The 25,299-nt window shown below is 42.0% G+C and overlaps 2 protein-coding genes across 3 annotated transcripts in view; both read right to left on the bottom strand.

The window, feature by feature from the left end:
• Positions 1-1,909: 1,909 nt before the first annotated feature.
• Positions 1,910-16,297, bottom strand: atxn1l (ataxin 1-like). The gene is made up of 3 exons (XM_080766818.1): positions 16,191-16,297; positions 13,955-15,153; positions 1,910-10,508 (listed from the first exon to the last, which is right to left on the bottom strand). The coding sequence occupies exons 2-3, from the start codon at positions 15,026-15,028 to the stop codon at positions 9,033-9,035; spliced, it is 2,550 nt and encodes an 849-aa protein (XP_080622944.1). The 5' UTR covers positions 15,029-15,153; positions 16,191-16,297; the 3' UTR covers positions 1,910-9,032.
• Positions 16,298-17,200: 903 nt separating this feature from the next.
• Positions 17,201-25,299, bottom strand: part of mtmr10 (myotubularin related protein 10) — a 28,657-nt gene continuing 20,558 nt past the window's right edge. The window contains exons 12-17 of one of the 2 annotated variants that reach the window (XR_013964246.1): positions 24,009-24,079; positions 23,214-23,386; positions 22,248-22,418; positions 21,018-21,200; positions 17,445-20,579; positions 17,201-17,390 (exon numbers count right to left, since the gene is read on the bottom strand). Coding sequence is in view for 1 of the 2 variants with exons in the window: in XM_080766220.1 (XP_080622346.1) it covers positions 19,956-20,579; positions 21,018-21,200; positions 22,248-22,418; positions 23,214-23,386; positions 24,009-24,079 (1,222 nt within the window). In the remaining variant the exon portion in view is untranslated. Of the gene's footprint in view, positions 20,580-21,017; positions 21,201-22,247; positions 22,419-23,213; positions 23,387-24,008; positions 24,080-25,299 lie in introns of both variants that reach the window. The other variant, XM_080766220.1, reaches the window with a different exon arrangement.

The raw sequence follows: 25,299 nt of genomic DNA, 5'->3' as shown, positions 1-25,299 counted from the left end.
AAAAGGACAAATATTCCTGACATTGTCCATTTAGTGTCACAATAAACAGTCCTATAAATCCTCTAATGTCTATACAACAGTGTTCAATCCTCTAATGTCTATACAACAGTGTTCAAGGATTAAAACCGTGTTTCTCAAACAAACGCTCCTTACCTTGGAACAAACAGCATGGCTCCCAGAAAGCATGCAGTCAGTGAACCAGCCTGGCTCAGTGGCTCCCAAACCAAACTGCATGCTGGGAAACAACATGGCCGCTCCTATTTAAATCCAAAGCCACGCCCACTGGATCCGGTCACCTGTTCAACTAGTCCGTCCGTCATTGGTCCATTGGTCAGAGTGATAAGTGATTGGATCATCCACTGTTGATCATCACAGCTGTGTGCACCACACACACACACACACACAGGTAGTCTATTAATAGTTGTGGAGAGGGATGTAGATGGAAAGTCTAGAGATATAGGAGTCATTTTAATTAACATTATCCTATGGAATATGCAATGAAATGTTGGTATAGCGAAGATTGATAAGGTAACTGATATACTTCCAGTAATAAAACAATCTAATGGCCCATACTAGCCTTATGTGTAACCTGGCAAATAGGGCACAGGACACAGACATATATTGGGGTTCTTTATTTCCCAAGAAGTTGGTGTTGGTGTATCTTATTTGTGTAAAGAATGCCACAGTTTGGCAAATATGGCATCCAAGCCTGTAACAAAAAATAAACCTAAATTAAATACGGTAGTGGCTCTATCACAAACAGTGTGAACTGTGAGGAACGGCCAATTCACACACTGAGCAAACACTGGTCCCCCAAGCTTCACCCCTTTCCAAGACAGTACAAAGACACAGAAACTCAACCAAGTTGAGTTACTTAGTTACCAGTTCAGCTTTCACCTCTTGTTTACAATCATCAAGATCTTCTCAAAGAAACCCCACAAACACAGGTTGCTTCTTATTATTATTCAAGACGTTTTTCAGTGTAACCCTTGACCCCCAGAACATGGCACTCCTAAAATGACAGTGCCACCTGGTGGATTTACATAGAACTACAGGCATATATGCCACTGGGCTACATATATAGATCAATCTGTAGCAGCTGGACAGGGCCAGCTGATCCAAGAGTATATGACAGACAATATTTACATACTCAATAAAACCCATCGTTTTTTTATTTTTTTCAAATCCTCCAAAATGATGAAAAACGGCGTGCTATAGTATGCCGTACCATATGGGCTATAGCCCATGGTCCAAAATGATGAGAAACGAGGATAACTTTTTTTTTTTCAAAATTTCAAAAAACATGGGCTATAACCCATCGTTTTTTTTCATTTTGTCATTTTTGTCAAATCGTCAAAAATGATGAAAAACGGCGTGCTATAGTATGCCGTACCATATGGGCTATAGCCCATGGTCCAAAATGATGAGAAACGAGGATAACATCTATGGGAAGTTGCACCTAGTTAGCAGTGGCACCTTGCTGGCAAGATGGCAGACATGTGCATATCGTTAATAGATTAAAGATGGCAGCCGTGTGCATATCGTCAATATAGCAGGACTTGAGATGGTGAACTCCTGAAATGTGAAGGCTTATGCCTATTCATGTTCCATCGTACGACAAAGTATAAATCATGATTTGGAACAGTGTTTCCCAAACTGCTTAGCTCAAGACCCAAAAGAGAAATTCTCTCTTACCTGGACCCAACTAAAAAAATAAAAGTAAAAAAATAAAACACAAGCTTTTAGAAGATTTAGAAGTAATGTAGCGCACCAGAAATATGTTTATTTGATAGAAGTGAGGCATCTCACTACAGACAGGTCTGTTTTCCACATCTTTAGCAGAGTAGAAAATATACTCCATGATCTCAACACAAAGTTTCTCAAACTCACCCAAGAAACACACATCACATGAGTAGGATAATAGTTTATATAGATATATATATATATTATATTGTGTTTACTTAACAAACATGATAAATGCAATATCTCCAAGAAGTTAGCTGTAACAATAAAAATACAATATCTTTGTGTCCTTAAGTACATAAAATTAAAACAGCAAACAAAAACATAACAGCCCTAAAAGTAGTTCACAGAGAGGTACAAATATACAGTACAAATCTATTTTATTCAAAAAAGGGTACAAATAAAAACGCAACAAAATATAGTAATTAATGCTTTGTTAAGTTCAGGTAGGTGTAGGGTATTCTAAGGGAGCACTTTGGGTAGACAACTCTAAGGCTTCTGATAAAGAATCAATACATATTGGTACGGCCATACAATATTAAAACTCACTATACAAAGTCCATACAACCTGGATTATACTTGTGGATTGAATGTTACATACACATCATTGCATATATTTTGCAGATTTAGGCGTAAAAAAAAAAGATGCTTATTTTTTTGTTTTTGTTTAAACTAGTTACACGTCACATAAAAAGCAGTGTCACCTAGTGCCAAAAGTACAATGTCAAATCTGAAAATACAGGACTTTTAAAAAAAAGAAAAGAAACCGTCGTCATTCCCCTGATTTCCTTATAGGCATCAGCAATACCTAAACCGTCCTGAATTTACCGTAGCTATACGACAGTAGACCAAACCCGGGAGTCATTTTACAGTGATGGACAAAGTACTCGACCCCAGTCCTTGAGTCAAGGTATAGATACTCCTGGTCAAATATTACTCCACTACACAGTTGCTCAGTCAAATTTGTCAAAAGTCAAAAGACAGTTGCAGACTACTTTGAGTACTGGAGTACTTGCCTTTCGAGGGAAAATAAATACTTGAGTATTCAAAAGTACAAATTACATTTTCTTCGACCCAAAACAAATCAGATTTTGCTGAAATATTCAATAAATAATAATCGTGGAAATAGCAGATCTATAAGCTCACATGCATTGTGACGTGTTGTGTGCTTGGCTTATATATCGATTATTTCACTATTATTTAAATAAGTGGTCATTCACACTTTTTCCCTTCTTAGAAATGTAGTAGTCAAAAGTACAATATTTGTCTTTGAAATGTAGTGGAGTGAAAGTCATAAGTATCCAAAAATACAAATACTCAAGTAAATACTCCTTTTGTTTTTACTCAAGTAAATGTACTAAGTTACTGTCCATCACTGGCCATTTATGCAGGGATTATAATGCCCGTTTCCATAGTCACAAGAAACATTAGACATTAAGAAGTAGTCACTGAGGGCCACCATTTTCTCCATTATACCAACATGGAACCATCGCACTCCGTTATCTAGAGGAGAACGAGGGCCAGAATTTAGACCAGTAATTCTCAAACCTTTTCATTTGGAGGACCGCAAGTTGAATATGTATATAGCTGGGGACACACTGGAACTCTTCAAGGAGCCCTGGGTCTACCCAGATCCCAATTTGAGAAAAACTAATTCAGACCATGAAGATGTCATGCAGAGCATCTCACCTCAAGGGGAGGAGTACTCATGTACAGTACAGTACTCATGCTATCCACTCAAATCAGTAACATAAACCATGTTTGTGTGTGTTACGGTTACGGGGCAAAATATCCCCCCCCCCCCATTGCAAACACTGCTGACATCAATGTGTTAAAGGTGCACTGAAGAGCTTTCATTCACTTTAGGTGGCAACAAGAGATTTCTACGTTTGGAAAATAAATGCGTTTCTGTTTCTGTAAACAGAGATGGTCAAGAATTACACATATGTCAGCGAAAATGTGTACTTTAGGGATGAAACTAAAAGGAGGATCGTGCAGAAAGAAAATCCATTTATCTGGGGCATACAGACTCTTGACAGATCCAACACCGCATCAACAGGAGAGTGACAAAGAGGGTCATTTCATAGGAATAATCTGTTTTTACGCAGAACAACAAAGTAATCCCCAAATCCATCAGAAGCATTATTCCATAAACATGTACAAAGCAGATCTTAAGGCATTATTGACAAGCATCAAAATAGCTAACTATACAAAAGAAAAAGAAAAAAAGAGGAAAGAAATCTATACATCTACAAAAACATGCACACAGCCTTTCCTCCCCCAAATGATTTTGTGTGCTTTACGTTTTGGAACTCTTCAATTTACCAACAGTTAATTTTAAAACACTGTAAAAGAGGGCAATTAGTGCAATTACTCACAACAAAGGATTTCAGTAAGTGAATGAAACGAGAGAGTTCAGACATCTTGACTTATGAGCTGATGGAAAGCTGCTAAACGCAACGTTCTTCTCAAATTAGAGAGCGAAGAAGAGTCGTACTGTAGCATAGAATGGTCTTGCCGTGAGAATAGGAGGTAAAGTCAAAGGTGGCACTGCTTGCACCATGAGAACCATATTAAACTATATTAACTGCTTGCACCATGAGAATCATATTAAAAAAGGTGTTAGCCTAAAATACTGCGTTTCGGTGGCTTGGTAATTATACCAAATAACGTTGAATACACATTGAAATTCAAATGATCCAACTAGTCATGATTTGGCTCCAACTGTGTGGCAACGTCACAGGTCTAGGCAAGAGTGAAATGATCTGTGACTGAACAGAATTCTGTATTTAGAAAATGTTTAAAATAAAAGGTCTGCTGGAAATAGTAACAAAGCAATATTACAAACTACTACTACCTCTTATTTGGATGCCCATGTTGGGAAAGGAATGGAAAACATAAGTACTCAATGAGGGCTCAATATATAAAAGGACTGCATCAGCCTACTTGCATACAACACAAACCTGCCCAATCCCTTAATCTGTACGCTTCAACAGCGCAGGGCAGAATACTTCCGTTTTTACTGCATAGTACATGCTAAGACTACATCAAATGTTGTCAGGTGTTTTGTGTAACTATATTGCTATTACCATATAACTCAAAATGTGCTCATTATTACAAAACTAAAATGAAAAGGATTGAGGTCTTTACGATTAAAAGAGTACGGTCTTGACCTGTGATATATGTAAAGTGTCATGAGATAAACTTGCGATTCGTGATTTGGCATTTTTAAATACAAATTGATTGGTTGATATGGCAAGGCGTATTATCGGTAATGGGAATGGCAACAAACATAAAAAATCCTTTAACCCATTTAGGCCTGACATCGAAATTTCTTCTAAGTCCACAGTCAGTTTTCTGAAATACCCGTTTCTATATTAGCGGTGCTCAATATTTCATGTCAAGGACCCCAACAATGATTATGTAATTGGCCACCGACCCCCATCTGAAAATATGTTGTTCCAGGAACCCCTCAGAAGCAAAGATTTGAGTTAAAAACGTTCACTCTGATAAAATATATATATTCAAAGATCTGTGCCGCATTTTCACTATTTTTCATAAAATAGCAGACCTACAAACTCGTAGCACGGCCCTCGGTGGCACGCTATGAGCTTGTAGATCTTAGGGGCTCCGTCCGTTCAACATCAAATGAATGTTCTCGAGGCAAGGGTTAAATTAAGCCCGATTCATACTACGTCGCACGGCAAAAATAGTTGACCTACAAGCTCACAGCGCTGGGAGTTGTGAGCTTGTAGGTCTGCCGTTCTTGCCGTGCGACACAGCATGAATTAGCGTTTACGGTTGGGGGAATGTGGACGTATGAACTACATTTGACACAGCTGTCATTCATATATATATATATATATATAGACTTGGATGTCACCACATCATCAGAACTCAGATTAGATACACATCAATGTCGGGGCTGAGGGACAGGTTCGTTTTAAATCTACAAACACCTTACTGTCTCAGACAAGCAAAGAATGAACAAAATGGATGTATCCGAGTGATATTGAACATTCAAGAGCACAGAGGTGATGAAATTAGAGACCAGTTAACCACATTAAACCTTGTTTTTTTTCAACTTTTTTCCAGAAATAGCTCAAATAGGTGATCTACAAGCTAAAAACGTATAGATCAGCTATTACCGTAATTTGTTACGTAACAAAGTATATAGGGCTTAACCCATTAGGTTATGCTTTAGCTATTGAAAAATAGCAGATCTACAAGCTCATAGCGCGCCACCGAGTGGCGCACTACGAGCTTGTAGGTCTGCTATTTTTGAAAAATCGAAGAACAACTGACATAGAAACATAGCTTTTTCAGAAAACTGTCATTTTCAAACAGACATTTTTAGAATCTGATCTCAGGTCAAAATGGGTTAAGTGGTTAAATGTCTATAATGGGATAGGATTAATATAAAAGCAGAAATGCAGGAGAAACAGACAAGTGGAACTGAGTAACTTTATAACGGGAATGTCTGTGTGGAATGCCTCAACGTCTGAATGGTTGTACTGTATATCGTACTGTACATCGTTCTAATTGCACTTGATCTTAATTAATTACATCCTTTCCAAGTTTCTCAGTGACTATGCTAAAAAAAAAGGGGACTGGAGGAAACTGCAGCATTCATTGTGGCTAATTTGTAAACAGTGTAAAATATGCAAGTCAGTTTTTTCTCTCACCAACAAAAAGCCTTAAGAATACTTCAAACATATTCCCTTCATTAAAAAACAAAAACAAACTACATACTACATGTGATTCCCATTACAAGGTCAGTGTGAATCAATGAATGACATTTTCTATGTGCAATATAAGACAATCTTTAAGATAATTTGGGATACAATATTGCCTTGGACAACAAAGGACCCGACACAAGATACTGATCCTAAAAAACGAGAAAAAGTAGACTGATGATGTTCACAAATCAAGCCTCTCTTGGAGATGTGCTTGAATAAAATCTAATTAGGAAACGGAAAACGTTCAGGAATACTATCAGTAAGATGGAGAATCGAAACAATAGAGGCCTTTCAAATGTATATGTCGTTTCTTGAGAGATTTCTCAAAAGGCATGCCTTGATTGTGTATAACTGTAGAAGTAACAATACTAATTGATTCCAAAATAGTGCATCGCCTTTTAAAAGCAGTAAAGTCTCAGGTCAGGGTAAATGTATTGGAGGTTGTACATCAAACGTACGTGTACACACACACACACACACACACACACACACACACACACACACACACACTAGGGCTGTCAAAGTAACAGAGTTAACTGATTCAATAAAGGCATGTTATTAATTCAATTTGATATTGATTTTAACTAGAACAGTGCCCATTGGCCTACTCGGGAACGATGCAAATAGTGAATGCATGACCCAACGGGTTACCCAATACATGGTATACCCGTTTGCAGAATTTAATTGGCTCATTAGGGCCATGGGCAGAACCTGGCCAGAGCCTTTTGTGGCGGTTCTGGACAACCAACTCGGTTATCTGATGGACCCAAACGTGATGGAAAGAGAACCTGTGCGTGGCCCTATCTGGAGGGGGGGAAACACCAGTCTGTTATTGCCAGAAAACACAATTTACATAGGCAGTGGTTCAAGTCACATAGCACGAATAAAAGGGGTGAGAACAAGAGAGACGGTGAAAGAGTCCGTTCCCACAAGAAAATGGGCATATTTTGGCGTAGTTACGAGTGGTGAATAATTATTCATTATTAATCTGTGATTAATCTGATGGAAAAAAGTAATCTCATACACACACACACAAGCCCCACAAAATACACACACACGCACGCACAACAGAGGAGATTTCCCTCAAAAGCTCTGTGGGGGATGCAAGGCCAGCCTTGTGCTTGAGATATTGCTTCGACTTGGTAACTGAGCAAAGTTTGACTCGAGTTAAAAAAGGATCCCACTGACCAGACATGGGCCGTTTTGACCTACTGGCCGCCCATGATGTGACCGGAAACGATTTCCATCCCATTGGCCGATGTGATCCACATTGCAGTGGTGTGTATGTAGGACAGTATGGCTCTCAGCTTCATTCCCACAGGTGACTTTGGTGTATAATAACCAACCAGTGCCACCTTTCTGATTACACTGAAATAACATTTTAAACTAAAAACAAAGAATTAAAAGGAGAAAATAAAGTCACCAGTCTAGCCTGGAGGTCTTTGAGGTATAGTGAGGGAGCAGAGAGGGCATTGCTCGTGCCATGAAAAGGCTTTTCGGGGACACCCCAAAAAAAGAAAGGGAAATTAAAATAATAAAAAAAAGAGTGTAAGTGGTGAGCATTCTCTATGATACTGGAATGCAAGTTATCTGGCTTTCTCTTTGTTAAATAAACAGCAAGTAGGCATGACACACACACACACACACACACACACACACACAAGCACACACACACACGCACACACGATGGTGAGTATTATTTGAAAGCAGAGATTTTTTTTCCAGAGTAGTAATTGATTGCTGAATTATACAAACTGATTGATCATCACTATGTTTGATTGTAAGACTAGTGGAGTAACCCACACAGCTCAGAGGGTCCCCTCACTTCAGACTGGCCTCTCCCTGAAGCAGAGGAGAGAGAGTAGCTCTGTTGACAGCAGAGGTGTCCTAATGTAGAAGCATTACGTAACAACATACACTGAGAACTTTGGACCAACCGTCCTAGAAATGCCGCCGACGTGTGAGTGTGAGCAACACCACTGTTTTTGGAGTGAATGCTTCAAGGTTTACACAATTATAGGAATGTGAGGGAAGAGAGCGGGGGGGGGGGTGCAGGGGGGCGATCTTATCAAATATCACTACATCAGGACCTGCGGGAATTAGGAGTGAGTCTCATTGTGCTACTAACACATTCTTCTTAGTCCAGCCCAGGGTCTATTAGTGAGAGGAAGGTTTGGTTTGCCCTCAATGTGATGATAACCATAGGATGGAATGGAGGCTCTAGGGAGGATGAGAAATGCGGTCTATAAGGACTTTGGTAGGCGATTCACCAGCTACATGATCTCCTTTCAGCTCTCGACTGGGCTGGAAGAGTACAGGACCTTTTCTTTATCCTGACCACTGAGCCAGAGGGTGACTTCATAGACTGAACAACAACCAAACCGAACTTGAGCAACTCACAGAGAAAGCTCCGGTGAAGGTGATCTTTCTCTTGTTTAGGTGTGCAAAATCTCAAACATTCTGAGGCTACATTCTCTCTCTTCTTTCCTGTGTGTTGTCCCCATTCTTCCTTTTGGCAGTCGCTTGTGCAGTCACTACCTAACGTTGATGCTACTTCCCAGCGTTGGAGCGTCCCTCGATGGACAACTTGACCTCCTGGGAGATGAAGGATGGCCGAGGGGGGCCGCCAGACGTGCCCATCTGAGGGCCCCGCGGCCCCTCGTCTCCCTTCATGGTATATCTTTGGATGCCAGGGGCCGACCAGCGCCTCTGAGAAGCACCCAGTGCAGACTGCGCCGCTCCCGGCCCCGCCCCCGGACACACAGAGCCCTCGGTGTGCAAATAGTAACTGCTCTGGCTCCTCGGGTGCTCCGCTGAGGTTCTATTTGGTCTGGTGGGCAGCTCGGTGTGCCCGGCGCCTCCTCCTCCTAACTGCATGGCCTCCTCCTTGTCTCCCCTGTCCCTCTCCCTTTCCCGCTCTCGGTGAACGCGTTCTAACCTGAAATGGGGCTGAGGCCGCGGCTGCTGAGGGGCCGGGGGGCCCATGGGCTGGTGGCCGCCGAGCCCAGCCGTAGAGTTGGCTTTAGTAGAAGAAGTCCTGGCCGGGTTGGGCTGCTGTGGTTGGGAATGATGCTGCTGTGGTTGTTTCTGCTGCTGGGCCTGGGCCTGCTGCTGTAAGGTGATGGACACGCACACGTCTCCCACCTGGAGGTGATGGCAGGTCAAGCCATAGAGCTGGGCCGTGCGCTCCGGGCTGCAGGATGACCAGCCTTGGCCAAATACAAAAAAAGGGTGCTCCGGAGGCACGTCGATGGTCACCTTGCTCTGCTGCTCGCCCACGGTGAAGTGCAGAGCGACGAGGCCCGGTCTCTGTTGGCTGGAGCGGATGTCGACCACCATGCTGGAGTCGATCTTCAGCCCTCCGCTCACCTCGGCGCTCCGCACAAAGTCCTGAGTCTGCAGATCCTCGACACGCTTCAGCTCCCCAGTAGCTAGTTGGATGATGGCCCCCTTCATGAAGTGTGACGGGTTGCAGGCAGCGGAGGCGGAGGCGGGCGTAGGGGGGGTGACGGGCAGAGCCGAGGCCTGAGTGGGACCTGCTGTTGCTGGGACAGCGGGCTGTGGAGGGTGTAGCTGCTGCTGCTGAGCCGTAGTCAGCTCTACCACAGCCCTGTCGGGGAGGCACACTCTGGCGGGGGGATCAGAGGTCTTGAAGTTAGCGATGGCGGCGGTCATGATGGCGTCATTGGCCTGCGCCACGTAGTGCTGCTGTGGAGGCTGATGATGCTGAGAGGGATGAGAGGGATGATACTCCAGGGGAATCAGGACCGGCTGACCGTTGGACAGCATGACCGCATGGCCCTGTGGCTGCCCTGCCGCGTGCTGATGCAACGAGGTCACCCTGGGGTCACCGTAGCACACGGGTTGTGTCGTATAGGCTGTCCGGCAAGCGATCATCCCTGCTGTGTCTCCGTGGACGTCTCTGCCTCTGTGGGAACCCTGAGACAGATTCAGGGGAGCAAAGGACACCTCTTTACGGCTCCCACCGTGGCCCGGGGAGGCCAGACGGCCCACTACCTGCTGGACCTAGAGGTGGAGATAAAAAGAAAAGAAAAGAAAGTGATCAGAATTAATCCCAATATATATTTTTTCCAAACTGTTGTTGTGAATGTGAATATTACGCTATGATAAAGCAATGCAATTCCTCATTCAAAATGAGGCTTGGTGTTTGGCATTGAGCCTCCATACCTGCTGACATCAAATGTCCCTCATTGCTCCTTACAGCCGGGCACAGCAGTAAGAACAGTCCAATAGCACTTTACTGGTTTGTGTGTCATTGGACATATATTAGACTTTTAATCGCAACGCAGTGAACGCACAGAGCCAAATTAATAGAGGGTAGGGTACGACGGTACGCACCAAAGCACAGACGTAACATTTGGCTTCATTTTCCATTTGTTTCTGGTCCGTACAGAGCGTTGACGCTCCAAAATAGAATCCAGATTTGTCGAAGAATCAACAAGTTCTGATGCGTCCACATGCATCAGAGCTTTGTTCTGATGCGTCCACATGCATCAGAGCTTTGTTCTGATGCGTCCACATCATGTCACCTTCAGGGTGGTTGGCTAGTGGCTACCACTGTTATACAAACTATGACTGATGATGCATCACTTTCAGTCAGCCACTTAACCTATTTAGACCTGAGGACGATTCTACAAATGTCTTCTAAATCATGACAGTTTTCTGCAAAACCCTTTGTTTCTATGTCAGCGGTGCCCCCGAACATATCTGGATTTGGCCGCCGACCCCATCTGAAAATATGGTGTTCCAGGGATCCCCCAGAAGCAAAGATTTGAGTTAAAAACATTCGCTCTGAAAGAATATATATTCAAAGATTTGTGACACATTTCCACGATTTTTCAAAAATAGCAGCCCTACAAGCTCGTAGCGCGGCACTCTGCTTAAAACACGATTTCCTTGCATACAAATGGTACGCATTAGTGGTGGTGGCGTTAAAGAGAAGTAACCATCTTGCGTTAACCTCCACTAAAGAGGAAGGCGACAGTGGGTTAAACGTGTCAAAAAATGATGTTGCTCTAACTAACTGGCTAACTGATCTGAGGCCTAATGATCTACCGGCCCAAAACACATTCAAAATAATGTTGCTCTAGGCTAACTGATCTGAGGCCTAATGATCTACCGGCCCAAAACACATTCAATACAAGAATGGACAGGAAGGAACAGGAACACCGCCACAGCACTAAGCCAAACCTATAGCTGCGTTTAAGACAATATAATACATGGAAAATATTATGTTCTATTCCAACACCAAAAAGGACACAACAACTTTCAACATAGCTTCCATATTTACAGCATGCTATTATAAGTTAAATCATGTTTTTGTAACATTGACTTTTGGGGGTTAATAGCTAAATTATTACCTCTACAAGCACAATGAGCTTGTAGACGAAGTATACAAAGTAGTATAAAATAGGACATTTAAGAGTCAAGTAAAATAATGATAAGTAATGCATGCATAGTTAATGTATATTAGATTTTCAGTGTTTCCCATGGCCCGAAGCTGATAGTGTGGACGGGGGGCTTTAACTTTCAAAATGTTGTGATTTGTTTGCGGTCTTTTTAGTCCGGGAGCTAGAACCAGCCCTCATAACAATTTTTGCTACCTTTTTTTCACTATTATTTCCTGTTAGCATATACCTTGGGCCATCTCAAAATGAAGGGACCACTCCCAACTCGGGGCCGTTTGGTTTCAGGGGCCCAAAAACCCCTTTTTTGGTATATGTCTCTGGCGAAATTGTGTAAAGGCAAATAAAAATTCACTAAAATTACATAAATACACATGGAAGTGTGAAATTTGGCATGGAGTATCCTGACACATAGGGGTAAGTATCAGAATAGGATTTTGGGGCTATCTACCATTGTATTCTTAAATATGACCTACATCATCCTCAGAAACACAAAAATATACACTGTCCGTTTAACAAATAACAAAGACGGTTATTTTCCAGCACATTAGGGTGAATATAACTGCCTCACTTGTATATAGAAAACTTCCCATATCCTTAAGCTTCAATTTAAGCCCAATATGAACTCTCTATCTTGAAGATTACTCTTTCTGGGGCCAAAATGCTGCACTATACCTCAAATCGGAGACATTTTCATTATCAGTCACTATAGCCTTCCAGAGTCCTAGAATGTAACAATAGGTTCACATGTTCTGCAACTACTGCTGTCTGAAGTTAGAAACATGAATACTACAGCAGGAACACAAATTCCTTTTATTATATTTATATTTATTTATTATATTATATGCACATAATAGCTTGTTTCAGTACATACTGATGGCAGGGTAATCCGTGCTCGAAGGACCATGAAATAATTGTATACTGTACGAAGGGGTTTGCTGGTTGTAGGCTATATCACCCTTACACCAGTGTGCCTATTAGAGAACCATGCAGGACCATAGTCGGCTTGTGGTTTCACATATATTTATTGAGGGTGACATGGAGTGATGATGGTTGAATTATATTAATGCATCAAGGTGGACACAATCAGGTTTCTACCTCTTCTCCCATTCAACATTTCTATTTAATTTTTTTCTATTTTCTATTAACATTTGGGTGCACATTGATTTGGGTGACTATTGATAGGCTATGTACTGAAACAAGCTATTATGTGCATATAATATAATAAATAAATATAAATATAATAAAAGGCATTTGTGTTCCTGCTGTAGTATTCATGTTTCTAACTTCAGACAGCAGTAGTTGCAGAACATGTGAACCTATTGTTACATTCTAGGACTCTGGAAGGCTATAGTGACTGATAATGAAAATGTCTCCGATTTGAGGTATAGTGCAGCATTTTGGCCACAGAAAGAGTAATCTTCATGATAGAGAGGTCATCTTGGGCTTAAATTGAAGCTTAAGGATATGGGAAGTTTTCTATATACAAGTGAGGCAGTTATATTCACCCTAATGTGCTGGAAAATAACAATCTTTGTTGTTATTTGTTAAACGGACAGTGTATATTTTTGTGTTTCTGAGGATGATGTAGGTCATATTTAAGAATACAATGGTAGATAGCCCCAAAATCCTATTCTGATACTTACCCCTATGTGTCAGGATACTCCATGCCAAATTTCACACTTCCATGTGTATTTATGTAATTCTAGTGAATTTTTATTTGCCTTTACACAATTTCGCCAGAGACATATACCAAAAAAGGGTTTTTTGGGCCCCTGAAACCAAACGGCCCCGAGTTGGGAGTGGTCCCTTCATTTTGAGATGGCCCAAGGTATATGCCAACAGGAAATAATAGTGGAAAAAAAGGTAGCAAAATTTGTTATGAGGGCTGGGTCTAGCTCCCGGACTATTTGTGGTTATTTGCCTTTTTTTTGGCCTATTCGCGGCCACCTACAAAAAAATCATACTGTGGTGGCTCGTCATGATCGTGTGGCTGCCCACCAGCCACCACATTGAATTTCAGTAGGACCATCTCTAGAGTCTTACCTCCAGATCGCTGTCGGGGGTGCTGCGTTGGCCCGGGGAGCCCCTGCCGTCCATCCTGCGACTCTTGCAGCTCCTGTCCTGGGTGTGTTCCAGCACCAGAGAGCCAGACACTGCCTGCAGCAGCCGTGCATTCCTGGCAGAGTAGACAGAGTCTAGGACAGAGTCCTTGTCGCCGCCGTTCATCTCCATGTCGTTCTCCTGATGATGGGCGTTGTGGAGAGAGTCTCTGTGAGCAGACGAGGGGGCGGCCCTGGGGGCGCCTTGAGGGTGGTAGAAGACGGGCATCCCCCGGGCACTGAGCTCCGAGGCGGGCAGAACCCCCACCGCACCGAGGTGCTGCTGGGCGGCCTGCTCCGACGACATCATCAACGGGAGCCCGGACGACACCCCAGACGCCGCCGCGACTTTGGCGAAGGTGTGAGCGGATACCTGGTGGGGGGGAGGGGACACGACGCCCTCCTGGATGACGGACGGGTAGGGAACGAGGTGGTGTGTCTGAGGGATGCTGCCCGAATGGGAGATCAACGAGCTGGGGACAAACCCCGGCGGTACCGCGTACGGTACCGCGCCGTACGGGGAGCTGACAAACTGCAGGGAGGAGTGAGGGATCTGGGCATAGCCCAGGGGTTGATAAGGGAGACCTGGATGCTGAAGGAGAGGCGAGTGTACAGTGTACCCTTGGGAAATGTGGCTCAGCACGGGGTGGAGGCTGGTGGGGGAATAGCTGACGGAGGGGAGAGCCACCTTGTAGAGCATGCTGTACTGGTCCACGGGCACGGCCGGTATGCCATCAGCGCTTTCCACCCCGTAGTGAAACCCGGGCTGAGCTCGCAGCCATTCTCCTATCGTGCCTCCTCCTCCCTGAGTGTCACTGACGGGCCCGGAGCTCAGAGCGGAGGTCAGGTCATCTCCGCCGCCACCGCCACCACCACCACCTACTGCACCACTACCTCCTCCACCACCTCCTCCTCCTCCTCCTCCCGATCCCCCTCCTCCTCCGCCCGCACTGCTGGTGCTGAGGTCCCTCTTCTTAGGAGGCAGGCACTCCTGGTTGCGCTCCTGCGCTTGCTTCATTGCAAATCTTCTGAGCGAGCGAGTAGCTTTTTACTGAACTGCACAGGAGGTGAAACGTGCAAGCCAGGCAGTCAGTACGGGAACCGGCTCTGAAATCATTTGGCTGACCCCGTCCACGAGTTCACCTGGAACAGCGGAAGGTTTTTATTAGCACGAGTTTAGCTATATCAGGGTCCAGGGAAAGACTATCTACATACTTATCTACATAAGACATTGACATCATTGGCTGTTGTAAATTAGGCATTTAGGTTTGACAGATTATATTATGCATTTAGGGTTGACAGATGGTTAACCGCATCAAGCATGTTGTACACAGATTTCAAACCTGAGAGACACAGCAAGCTATTTGCTCACCATGGATATGTGTTCTGCGCTTATCCAAACTGATCTAGGAGAGACTCATGGGGGCCACATATATACATTTTTAGAGAGCTAAACACAAAGAAAAGTACTAAGAACCTGGCACTTTGGTTATGCCTTTTGCCCCAAGATCTGTGAGGATGCTTCACAATAAATGGACCAATTTCAGCTTATCACAATTATTTTCCCCGGTGGTCTATTTTAACGATTCAAATGCATCCATTACACATCAATCCAGCTTGATCTCAGAGTCAGCATTTGTACCAGTTGAGTTCATTCTGTTGCCAGCACGGAAATAGGATCAGAACGAGTAACACAACACATCGTGCAACACCACCACAAAATGAAAATGAAAATATGATCCAGGCAGAAACATTAAAACATAAACGTGTGTTGGGTTGTATTATATAGTCAGTTTCTATACTGTCACACAAGCAAATGTTTTGCAAATGCAATCAGGCTAACGTTTCCGTGGCTGGCTAACCGGGGAGGGTTAGCGTTATAGCGTTCAAAGTTACCACAACACAATTACAGCATGTCACTTTGCAGAATATGAAGCTAGCTATAAAACGCAGGGATTGTGTTGAGTTGACACCGATGTGTGCAACTGATCACACCTACTGTAGGCAGCTAGCAACTATGCTTTACGACGTTAGCTAACATAGCTAACTTTTACTAGCTAGGTGGCTAGCTAACTAGCTAGCTGAACAGACACTCCTACCCATGTATCCTCATCGGCTGACATTATTGTTGGTGTAAAATGACACGCTGTGGTCAGGTGTCTGCAGGTGCATGGACGTACCTCCGAACGGCATTGTGAATATTCTGTGTGAGACAGAGTGATGATAAATGCTGAGGAAAATGGATGAAATCTCATATCATCAGGAATGAGGAGTCAGTCGAGCCCATTTCATTATGGAGGCCAGCTAAACCAATAGCCTACGTAGAGGGGGCGCTTGCCGATGACGTCACTCACTGACTCGACAATCCGTTTTGATTGATTGATTGATCGATCGATTGATTGATGTATTTATAACAGTTTGCAGAATTACAGTACATTTCAAGCAGAAGTAGAACTCATTACAAAAAACTGTTAACTGTGAGTGGACGACCCAAAAGCACTACACTTTCGTTTCCTTTATGTTTCATGCACATACATTTTATTTATTATGACCGTGTGTGTGTGTGTGTGTGTGTGTGTGTGTGTGTGTGTGTGTGTAAAATATAGGTTCTTAAGTTTCTTATTGCTCTACAAATGAATGGTTTTTCAAATCAACAGCAGAGGGAGCTGGAGGACCGTATATTTTCTTACCAAATTTCTGTCTGTCTAAATACAAAAATAAAAAGTTGTAGCCTATCAGTTCAGGTACCCCAATTTATATTGTAAAACCACTATTAATTTGCCATAAAATGGGAGGTGGTAAAGTATATACGCTATATGCTTATACAGATACAATTAAAAGTGCAAAGTAATTAAAGTTTGATATATTGAATCTTCCTGCTTCCCATTAGGCTATAGCATCTTGCATCATTTTTCTTTGTGTTATGTCAAATGTGTGTATTATGTGTTGCATTATAGGCTGCTGAGTCACAAGTCACATTTCAGTGAGAGCTGAGCTATTGCATGATATTTTTGGTGTGCTACCCTTTAAAACCAGCTTTAATTACATTCTCAGTTTCTCATGATGTAAATGTCTATAACAGACTTGATAAGAGCTAAAATTTATTTTTCATTAACCTTGCACACTGAACATAACACATCCAAGTCCATCAAACAATATACTTAAATGTATTGCAAGCATCAAGGGCATTTTTATATTTTGGGGGATTTTCCGCTTTATTAGATAGCATACAGACATACATGGAGACCTATAATTATGAACGAGAGGGGATGACATAAAGCAAACGTTATGAGCCCTATTTTTAATCATGTAATATTTTTAAGTGGAGCTTAAACATGAGCCACCATGGGTCCCATCTTTGGGACATATCTGAAGTGCACCTCAAGCGTTTGAGCCACCATGGGTCCCATCTTTGGGACATATCTGAAGTGCACCTCAAGTGTTTGAGCCACCATGGGTCCCATCTTTGGGAAATACAGCAACTGCTTGTGCACACAAATATTGACTTAAAACTCTCTTCAAGTGACATCATCAAACCAATCTCTCATCTACTTCTCTGAAAAAAAAATCCCATCTCAACAAGTGATAATAATTACAAAAGTCAGAGTTGTGCAGAAAGTCAGTCGATGTGGAGAAGGACAGCCGTGGTAGCCTACTCCCGCTTTGCCTTGCAAAAACACTGATTTGCCTACCAGGCTTACAGGACTACAATGACATTATAATGTAACTCACTGGAAGTGGAGTGTAGTTGATTATGATACTAGAAATGGGAATTAAATGTGGTTTCTAGGGCAATTTCCCTTTAAGGCCTGTTTTCCCCAGTAATCAATAGGACATGTCTGGCTGCATCTTCATTTCACTGGGGAAGTCCAATAATTACTGTATATAAGCCAGCATCACCTCTGTTCAGGGAAATGAGCTTCAGTGACACGACTTTGAAATGTACTAGCATATTATTGATAGCAAAGGAATATTAAATTACAGGATGTAAAACACAGTAAAGACCATTTCCCAGAAAGGCACAGAAGGATTATGATGCTTTCTCCGCTCGAACACATTCACAGAACTGAATAAATACGTACATCTGTTGCTCATCAATATCAAACTGTGGTACACAAGCAGCACAGTCGTCATACAATTACAACAGGGTGCAACATTGTGAATTAGTGGTAAACATACAGTAAGTATATAAATAATTCCTTTTAGAATACCAATTAACCATTTCCAACCAGGCCTCCCTATTTTGGGCATGTCATTTCAAGATTTCATGCAAAAACAAAATCGAACATTTCAATATTATAATGAAAACAGCAAATCTACAGGCTCACAACACATCAAGAGGCGATGTGTAGTGAGCGTGTACGTTCTTTAGTTGTTTAGTATATAGGGCATAAGTGGTTAATTGAAAGGATAAAAGTACCATTCTATCAGTCAATGGATAGAAATAAAGCATACCGGTAAACTAATTTGCCCAAATCACATTAAAAAACCTCACCACTAACCCACACCTTAATTAAGAGCTGTATTACATCAAAATGTACAAGAGCAGATGTTGGAGTTGATTCTGCACCAATTTAACTTAAAATGCTTCCTCGCCGTGTAAAATACACGTCTTATGACCACTTGCAGTGTCTGAATAACAAGTGTAGAGTCCATCAAAAATGGCTGATTGTGTCTTTGCAATGTTGAGTCAGGTATCACGTCTGTCATCCAATGGTCCAGATTTTGCAGCAGTTGACCATACTCACATAGCGGCCATTTAGATTTTGTGTCATACTGGGTGTGGGGGTGGGGGACGGGACGTAGAAGGGGAAAGGTTACGATACTGAAGACAGTTTCAACTCTATGGTAATTGTGTCCAAGGTTACCATGGCGATCATGTCCTCCATTCTGTCCCTTTGCGTTCATCACGTATTAATTCATTTAATATAGATTCTCTGCAGTACCTTACCAGAAGGTCTTATTATAAACATTTAACTAAACTATGTCAGACAAAAATAGACAATATCTACCACAGATTTAACTCGTTATAGCTTGGTTTGCTTTTCTCTCTTCAAAGTGTCATCTGCATTTTGTTACCAAAAATATAGGGTATGCCCTCATGTCTACTTCAAAAACAGATTAAAATAAAAAGACCCTGATATCAGACCTTTGCTACCTACAGAGTGAGGCCCTGGCAAACCCTGAAGAGATGTGTATTTTGAACAGATAGCAATAATCTTGTGCAAAAAAAGAAAAAACAATACGCCATCACATTCAATCAAGCCAGGCTCAAGTCTTTGAGCGATGTGTTAATCATGATGTAGACTGAACTGTTATCAGAGCGAGTCTTTCTTTTTTCAATGATTTAGAAAAGACTGCAGCTCTAGTGATGCACACTAGTTTGTAGCCTCCATCAATGCTCTTTGTATAAATGAAAATATAGCATCCCAAATAGAAAACTCCCATCAGCTATGTCGGTTTTATATGCAAATCTAATTTAAAATATCGTATATATATTTTTTTCAATATCAAAAACAAATAAAAAGTAAAATTCCATTCATCTCCAAATGAAAATAAGACATTGCATTATATTTTTAATTTGTTATTATAGAAAGTGGTGAATGGCACTGTACATAATAAAGCAAGCCCTAAGTGTTTCTCAACTTTCTCTGAAAGAGGGCCGACTTAAATCAATGAATGTTCCCGGCTTGGATCAAAAACATAGTATACTTTAAGTTCCTATTATCTGTAACTCCTTTTCCATGGTTTCAAAGAAAAATACCACAAAATACAGTTTTTATATCATCAATTCAATCTAGTTTTTGGCCAATTATTTGGGGGACCCACTTACAGTAGCAATATCCTCGCAGCCCACCAGCAACAGGTTGAAAATCGCTGCCCCGAAGCAATGCGATCCTCATCATAGCGTCTCATTGGCCAACGTCTCTGTAGACAGCCATATCTCATAGCGTCTCATTGGCCAACGTCTCTGTAGACAGCCATATCTTCGCTCCACTCAGTAACTTGCTAATGGGAGTGCCGTGCAAACCTCGGCGGGACAGGTTACCTACTGGGGAGAAAGGAAAGGAGGAGCTGAGACACTCCGTGCCCGTAGAGGGATCATGAGGGGAACTGGCCCTGAAATACATCCTACTGTGGTCTGAAGGGGTCCCGTTGTTGGGGCTGGAGATTGGGGTGTTGGCCGGCGTGGGCCCTTTGTACTGCCGCAGCTGACTCTGCAGCGCTTCGATCTCGTCGGCCAGCTGGGACAGCTTGCGGTAGGCTGTGACGGGACCCCCTCTGTGAATGCAGGCCTCGGGCACCCAACGCAAGAAGTAGAGCCTCCACAGGGTGATGTGCGAGGGGAGGAGCATGGGTATGAGCAGGCCCTGCTGGTCGGCGGGTCGAGAGAACCATTCCCTGAAGAAGCGTTCCGAAGGACTCTCGATTACTTCTCGGAGCTGGGAGAACTCGGGCTTCAGCTGTACCAACAGGGAGTTCCGCCGGCTCAGTGTACCGTGACCCTCCTTCAGTCCGTTACGCAGGGCGGAGGGCATCCCTCGTAGAGTGGAGCTGTACGCTTTATGCTGCAGGATGCATAGTAAATGTTGCTTTAATTAATTATACCAGTGAATGGACATATTTCAGATTCAAATTATTTGACAGAAATACATTCTATTTCAACAGTGTTTTCCTGTCATCTTGTCCACGGTTTGTCATCGCTAAGGCACAATATATACTGTAATTTTAGATACAGTAATGATGGCAGATTGTGTAAGCACTGTGAAATCTTACTTCATTATCCAAACTAAAGCATGTCTTGTTCTATTTTTCAGTTTGTTTTGTCCATGTTTGTTTAAAAATATGTATATATAGCGGCACTCACTTCACACGGGTGTGATTTTTTTAATTATGAAAAACAACAACACAATCTCCCATTATGGTGACTAAAACCTTTTCAGATGGGGGCCAATACATACAAAAAATTTATAAAAACAGTTCTAGTACTGTAGATATAGACTGACCTTTGTGCGTCTGAAGGTCTTGACCGCTCCATTCTGGACACAGGTAACACCCTTGCCGACATACATGGGGTTATTGAAGAGGGCTTGGTCTCTGATGGCGAACTGCTGCGACCAGTCCCACACCGTGGGGAACCGCAGAGCCTTCTGCTCACCTACGGGGATGCCCTTAATTCTGGCAAATTCCTGTCGAGTTGAGACAAGGTCATAGGGATGCAACTAACCATCAGTTTCTTTGCAAGTAAATTCCATCGATTACATTTTAGATTAATAAAATGATTGAGAAGCAGGTATTTTATATACATTATTCATTTTCAATCCACCAAAGTCTAAAATGGACTTGGGTGACAAATTGGTTTTTGATACTTGCCATTGGTTCAATATCTTCAAAACAACATTAATTAGCGTTGCTTTAGGAAGAAGAAAAAAAGAAGAAAAAGTGGTATCCTCCTCACAGCGACGATATACATAATTATTATTTTAATTCATAATTTATTTTGTATATAGCAACAAATCGATTAAGCACTTAAGCCCCATTTTATACTTGTCATGTTAAAATAGTGAAAATAACATTTCTACTAGATTAAAAAAAAAAAAGAAGTATTACCAGGTACGGTTGTAGAATCTGCTACACCTTACTCTAATATAATTTCTTTATATTCATAAGATTTACTCAATTAACAAAAATACTCCACTCTCTTTCTTTCTGCACTCTTGAAGAGAGCACATTATTCTCAGCAGGATTTCCCTGCATAAATAAACATGGTGAAGTGAACTAATGTTTATTCTCCATCACTTACCTTTAGAGCTGCAAGTGTCGATTATTGTCTTAGCGATTATGCAGTAACAATCAATAAACCTTTCAAATAATCAAGAAGAGATTATCTAAAAATATTTCAGCCCATCATTTGACCACTTAAGGCCTATTCATAGTCTATTTTATTAAGAAGTATTAAGAAGCTCTGTTGTTTCAGCGAAGGGCGAGGTCGCTTCTCGCCCTTGCTCGTCTTACTGGTTATAGTCTGTGGTTATAAACTGTTACTTTTCAGGATTCAAATTCCCGAATAGCAAAAGTAGCAGACCGTGGCATGTTTTGAGCATGTAGATCTGCTACTTGTGATGCTTACGGAAAAAAATGTAAACGCACAAAGTTACAAAATGATAGATATATTATTATTTCATAATGGATTAAATGGATTAGTTCTGAGTGATGCGTTGCACACCACCACTCACCATTAAGTGATCGGCATGTTGTCGGGGACTGTTGAAGAGGAAAGTGCTGAAAACGGGGATCCACATGCTGTCGCTCAGTACCGTGAGATAGGTCTCTGTGAAGTCAAACGCAGCGGGGTACTGGTTCTGCATCTGCCAAACACAGTCCAAGAAGAGCAGGAACAGTGGAGACTAAAAGGAAAGGAGCAGATAGAGAGAGTTAAAAGAAAATAGGTAATATCAGCCTCTTGGCAATATTGACTAAAGTATACTTCCACTAGTACAAGGTAGCTTTCATTCACGGTGCAGTGCTGTCTCATAAGCGAACTACGGCTGTCATAAAATGTATTTGAGCTATAAAAATGATTTGCGATTAACGATTTCAATGGAATATAAATAATAATAATAATAATTACCATAAATCAAAAATACATTTATAAAGAATACATTTCCATTTGGCTTTGTGGCAACGGCAATCATAATAAATAATAATGTACTATGGCCAAAACAGGGCATATTTAATAATGTTATACTTAAAATAAGAAAGAAAAAGAAATAGTGGAAATGGCCGATCCACAAGCTCACAACACAGCACAATGTGACACGTTCAATTTATTTCCGATACTTTTGAAAATATATGAACATTTTTCAATGGATGAATTGGGGTGCATACTTAGTTTAGACTAGTCATTGGTTAGACATGGGTTAAGGTTAGGTTTAGGTGTGCTGCCCCGTGGGAGGTTAGGTATAGGGTGAGGGTTTGAGATAGGTTGTAGTTGTAGTTGTAGGACTAATGAGTAATGACTGGTCTAACCAATGACTAGTCTAAACCAAAAACTGTCTAAACTAAGTACTGCACCCGATGAATTCATACAGATGAAGATGGGAACGATTATGCAAAAAAAAAAAAAATGCGGTTATCTGCAGCCAACAATTGTGATCAGGCAGTTATGTGATAATTATGACAGGCCTAATTAAATAGCCAACCTCAGATTTATCGTTCTTCTTCAAGTGGTTACATCTGTCCAAGAAGGGATGGCCCGCCATCACCCACTCCTTCTGCACCAGGCCCTGGAAACCGCTGATGCTGCGATAGTGAGGGTCCAACATCAGCTGAACCAGCGACGACACCACACAGCTCAGGTCCCGGTCCTCCTCCTCTGTAGTCAACAAGGTACACATTAGCCCATTCTGACCGGGAACCCGTTTTGGTGTTTAGCATCATGTCATGCTTTAGCTATTGAAAAATAGCAGATCTACAAGCTCGTAGCGCGCCACCGAGTGGCGCGCTACGAGCTTGTAGGTCTGCTATTTTTTGAAAAATCGACAAAAAATGACATTTTTAGAATCTGATCTCAGGTCAGAATGAGGTTAATCAGACCAGTGTGTGTCCAGTGGAAACCTCGTATGAATCTGATCTCAGGTCAGAATGGGTTAGGGGTGCAAAGGTTCGGAAATGTTCTCTATTTTTGCACGACAAACGAGGGACAAGGTATAACATACATAAAAAGCAATAGAAATAATCACTATGGAAATAAATAATCAATAGTTGCAGCCCGAGTACAAATACATGGAAAAACAGATTCCATGTGGCATGTGTTGGCATACAAATCACAGCTCTTTCCAAATTAAACTGTAACTCCCTCCCTACTGTCCATGTTATTTACTCTTTTAACCATATAAAGGCTATCTGTAGATTTAATTACATGTTGACCTACACAGCGTTTCCAGTGTGAAACAAAGACCAAATAACCATAATAATACACAATCTGTAATATGTACCTTGCAGAATGACAGAGGCGTGCTTTCCATCCAGGAGGTACACCACTTCAGCAGAATGCTTCAGGAAGGCCCTTCAGTTACAAATGTAAACACAAATTAGAGTTAAACTAAACCCGATTACGTATGGTTTCCTATAAGTAAAAGCATCACATTGGTCAGTGTCGGATTACCCATCTCAATGTTTACAGCATACTGAGATTAATGGAAACCAATGGCTTCCTGGATGGTAGGAAAATGGCACTCAGAAACTGTGGAATGCTTTGGAAAACAATTGGCAGTAATGTACAGTAGTATAGATTACTTGTATTCAATGAGCTTAACATGAAACAACACTGGTATGGTCCTTTCAGGGCTGCAGAGGTATGGTATTTGTTTTTCCAACTCCAAGGCCACGATGAAGCAAATATTACTCAGTTTGTGTATTCTGAACTGGTGGCACAGTACAACTCTGTAGGTTTTAGCCATACAGTATAATATGTTATCTGATATGCTCATAATAAATGTGTAATGGGCATCAGTGGCGTTTCCAGCAAGATATGTTAATTGCCGTCTCCCCGCGCACAATCAGTAGCACTAAAGGTTTTCAAAGAGATATACCTGCCAGACAGTAGGATATAAAGAGATATACCTGCCAGACAGTAGGATACAAAGAGATATACCTGCCAGACAGTAGGATACAGAGAGATATACCTGCCAGACAGTAGGATACAAAGAGATATACCTGCCAGACAGTAGGATACAAAGAGATATACCTGCCAGACAGTAGGATACAAAGAGATATACCTGCCAGACAGTAGGATACAAAGAGATATACCTGCCAGACAGTAGGATACAAAGAGATATACCTGCCAGACAGTAGGATACAGAGATATACCTGCCAGACAGTAGGATACAAAGAGATATACCTGCCAGACAGTAGGATACAGAGATATACCTGCCAGACAGTAGGATACAAAGAGATATACCTGCCAGACAGTAGGATACAAAGAGATATACCTGCCAGACAGTAGGATACAAAGAGATATACCTGCCAGACAGTAGGATACAGAGATATACCTGCCAGACAGTAGGATACAGAGATATACCTGCCAGACAGTAGGATACAAAGAGATATACCTGCCAGACAGTAGGATACAAAGGCGTGCATTTACATTCCAATGGGTGATTGAGGGTCGCGCTCTACCGCAACGGCCAATCAGCTGTCCATTAATAGTTCTCAGGTCTCATCTCTTTTTTCTCATTGTATGGATTTTGGCCAGAAATGGATTTGGACAGGCGGACGCCTGTCCTC

Source organism: Protomyctophum bolini (assembly GCF_963924005.1).
Source record: "Protomyctophum bolini genome assembly, chromosome: 1".
NCBI classification, from domain to species: domain Eukaryota; kingdom Metazoa; phylum Chordata; class Actinopteri; order Myctophiformes; family Myctophidae; genus Protomyctophum; species Protomyctophum bolini.
The sequence above is the reverse complement of the archived record's forward strand: the minus strand, read 5'-3'. Positions and strand labels throughout refer to the sequence as shown.

Excerpts from the sequence above, each read along its gene's own strand:
- atxn1l (XM_080766818.1), bottom strand. The coding sequence starts at position 15,028 with ATGAAGCAAGCGCAGGAGCGCAACCAGGAGTGCCTGCCTCCTAAGAAG. Across the intron at positions 10,509-13,954 it reads CCCCCGACAGCGATCTGGAG|GTCCAGCAGGTAGTGGGCCG; the intron begins GTAAGACTCTAG and ends CTCCACCTCTAG.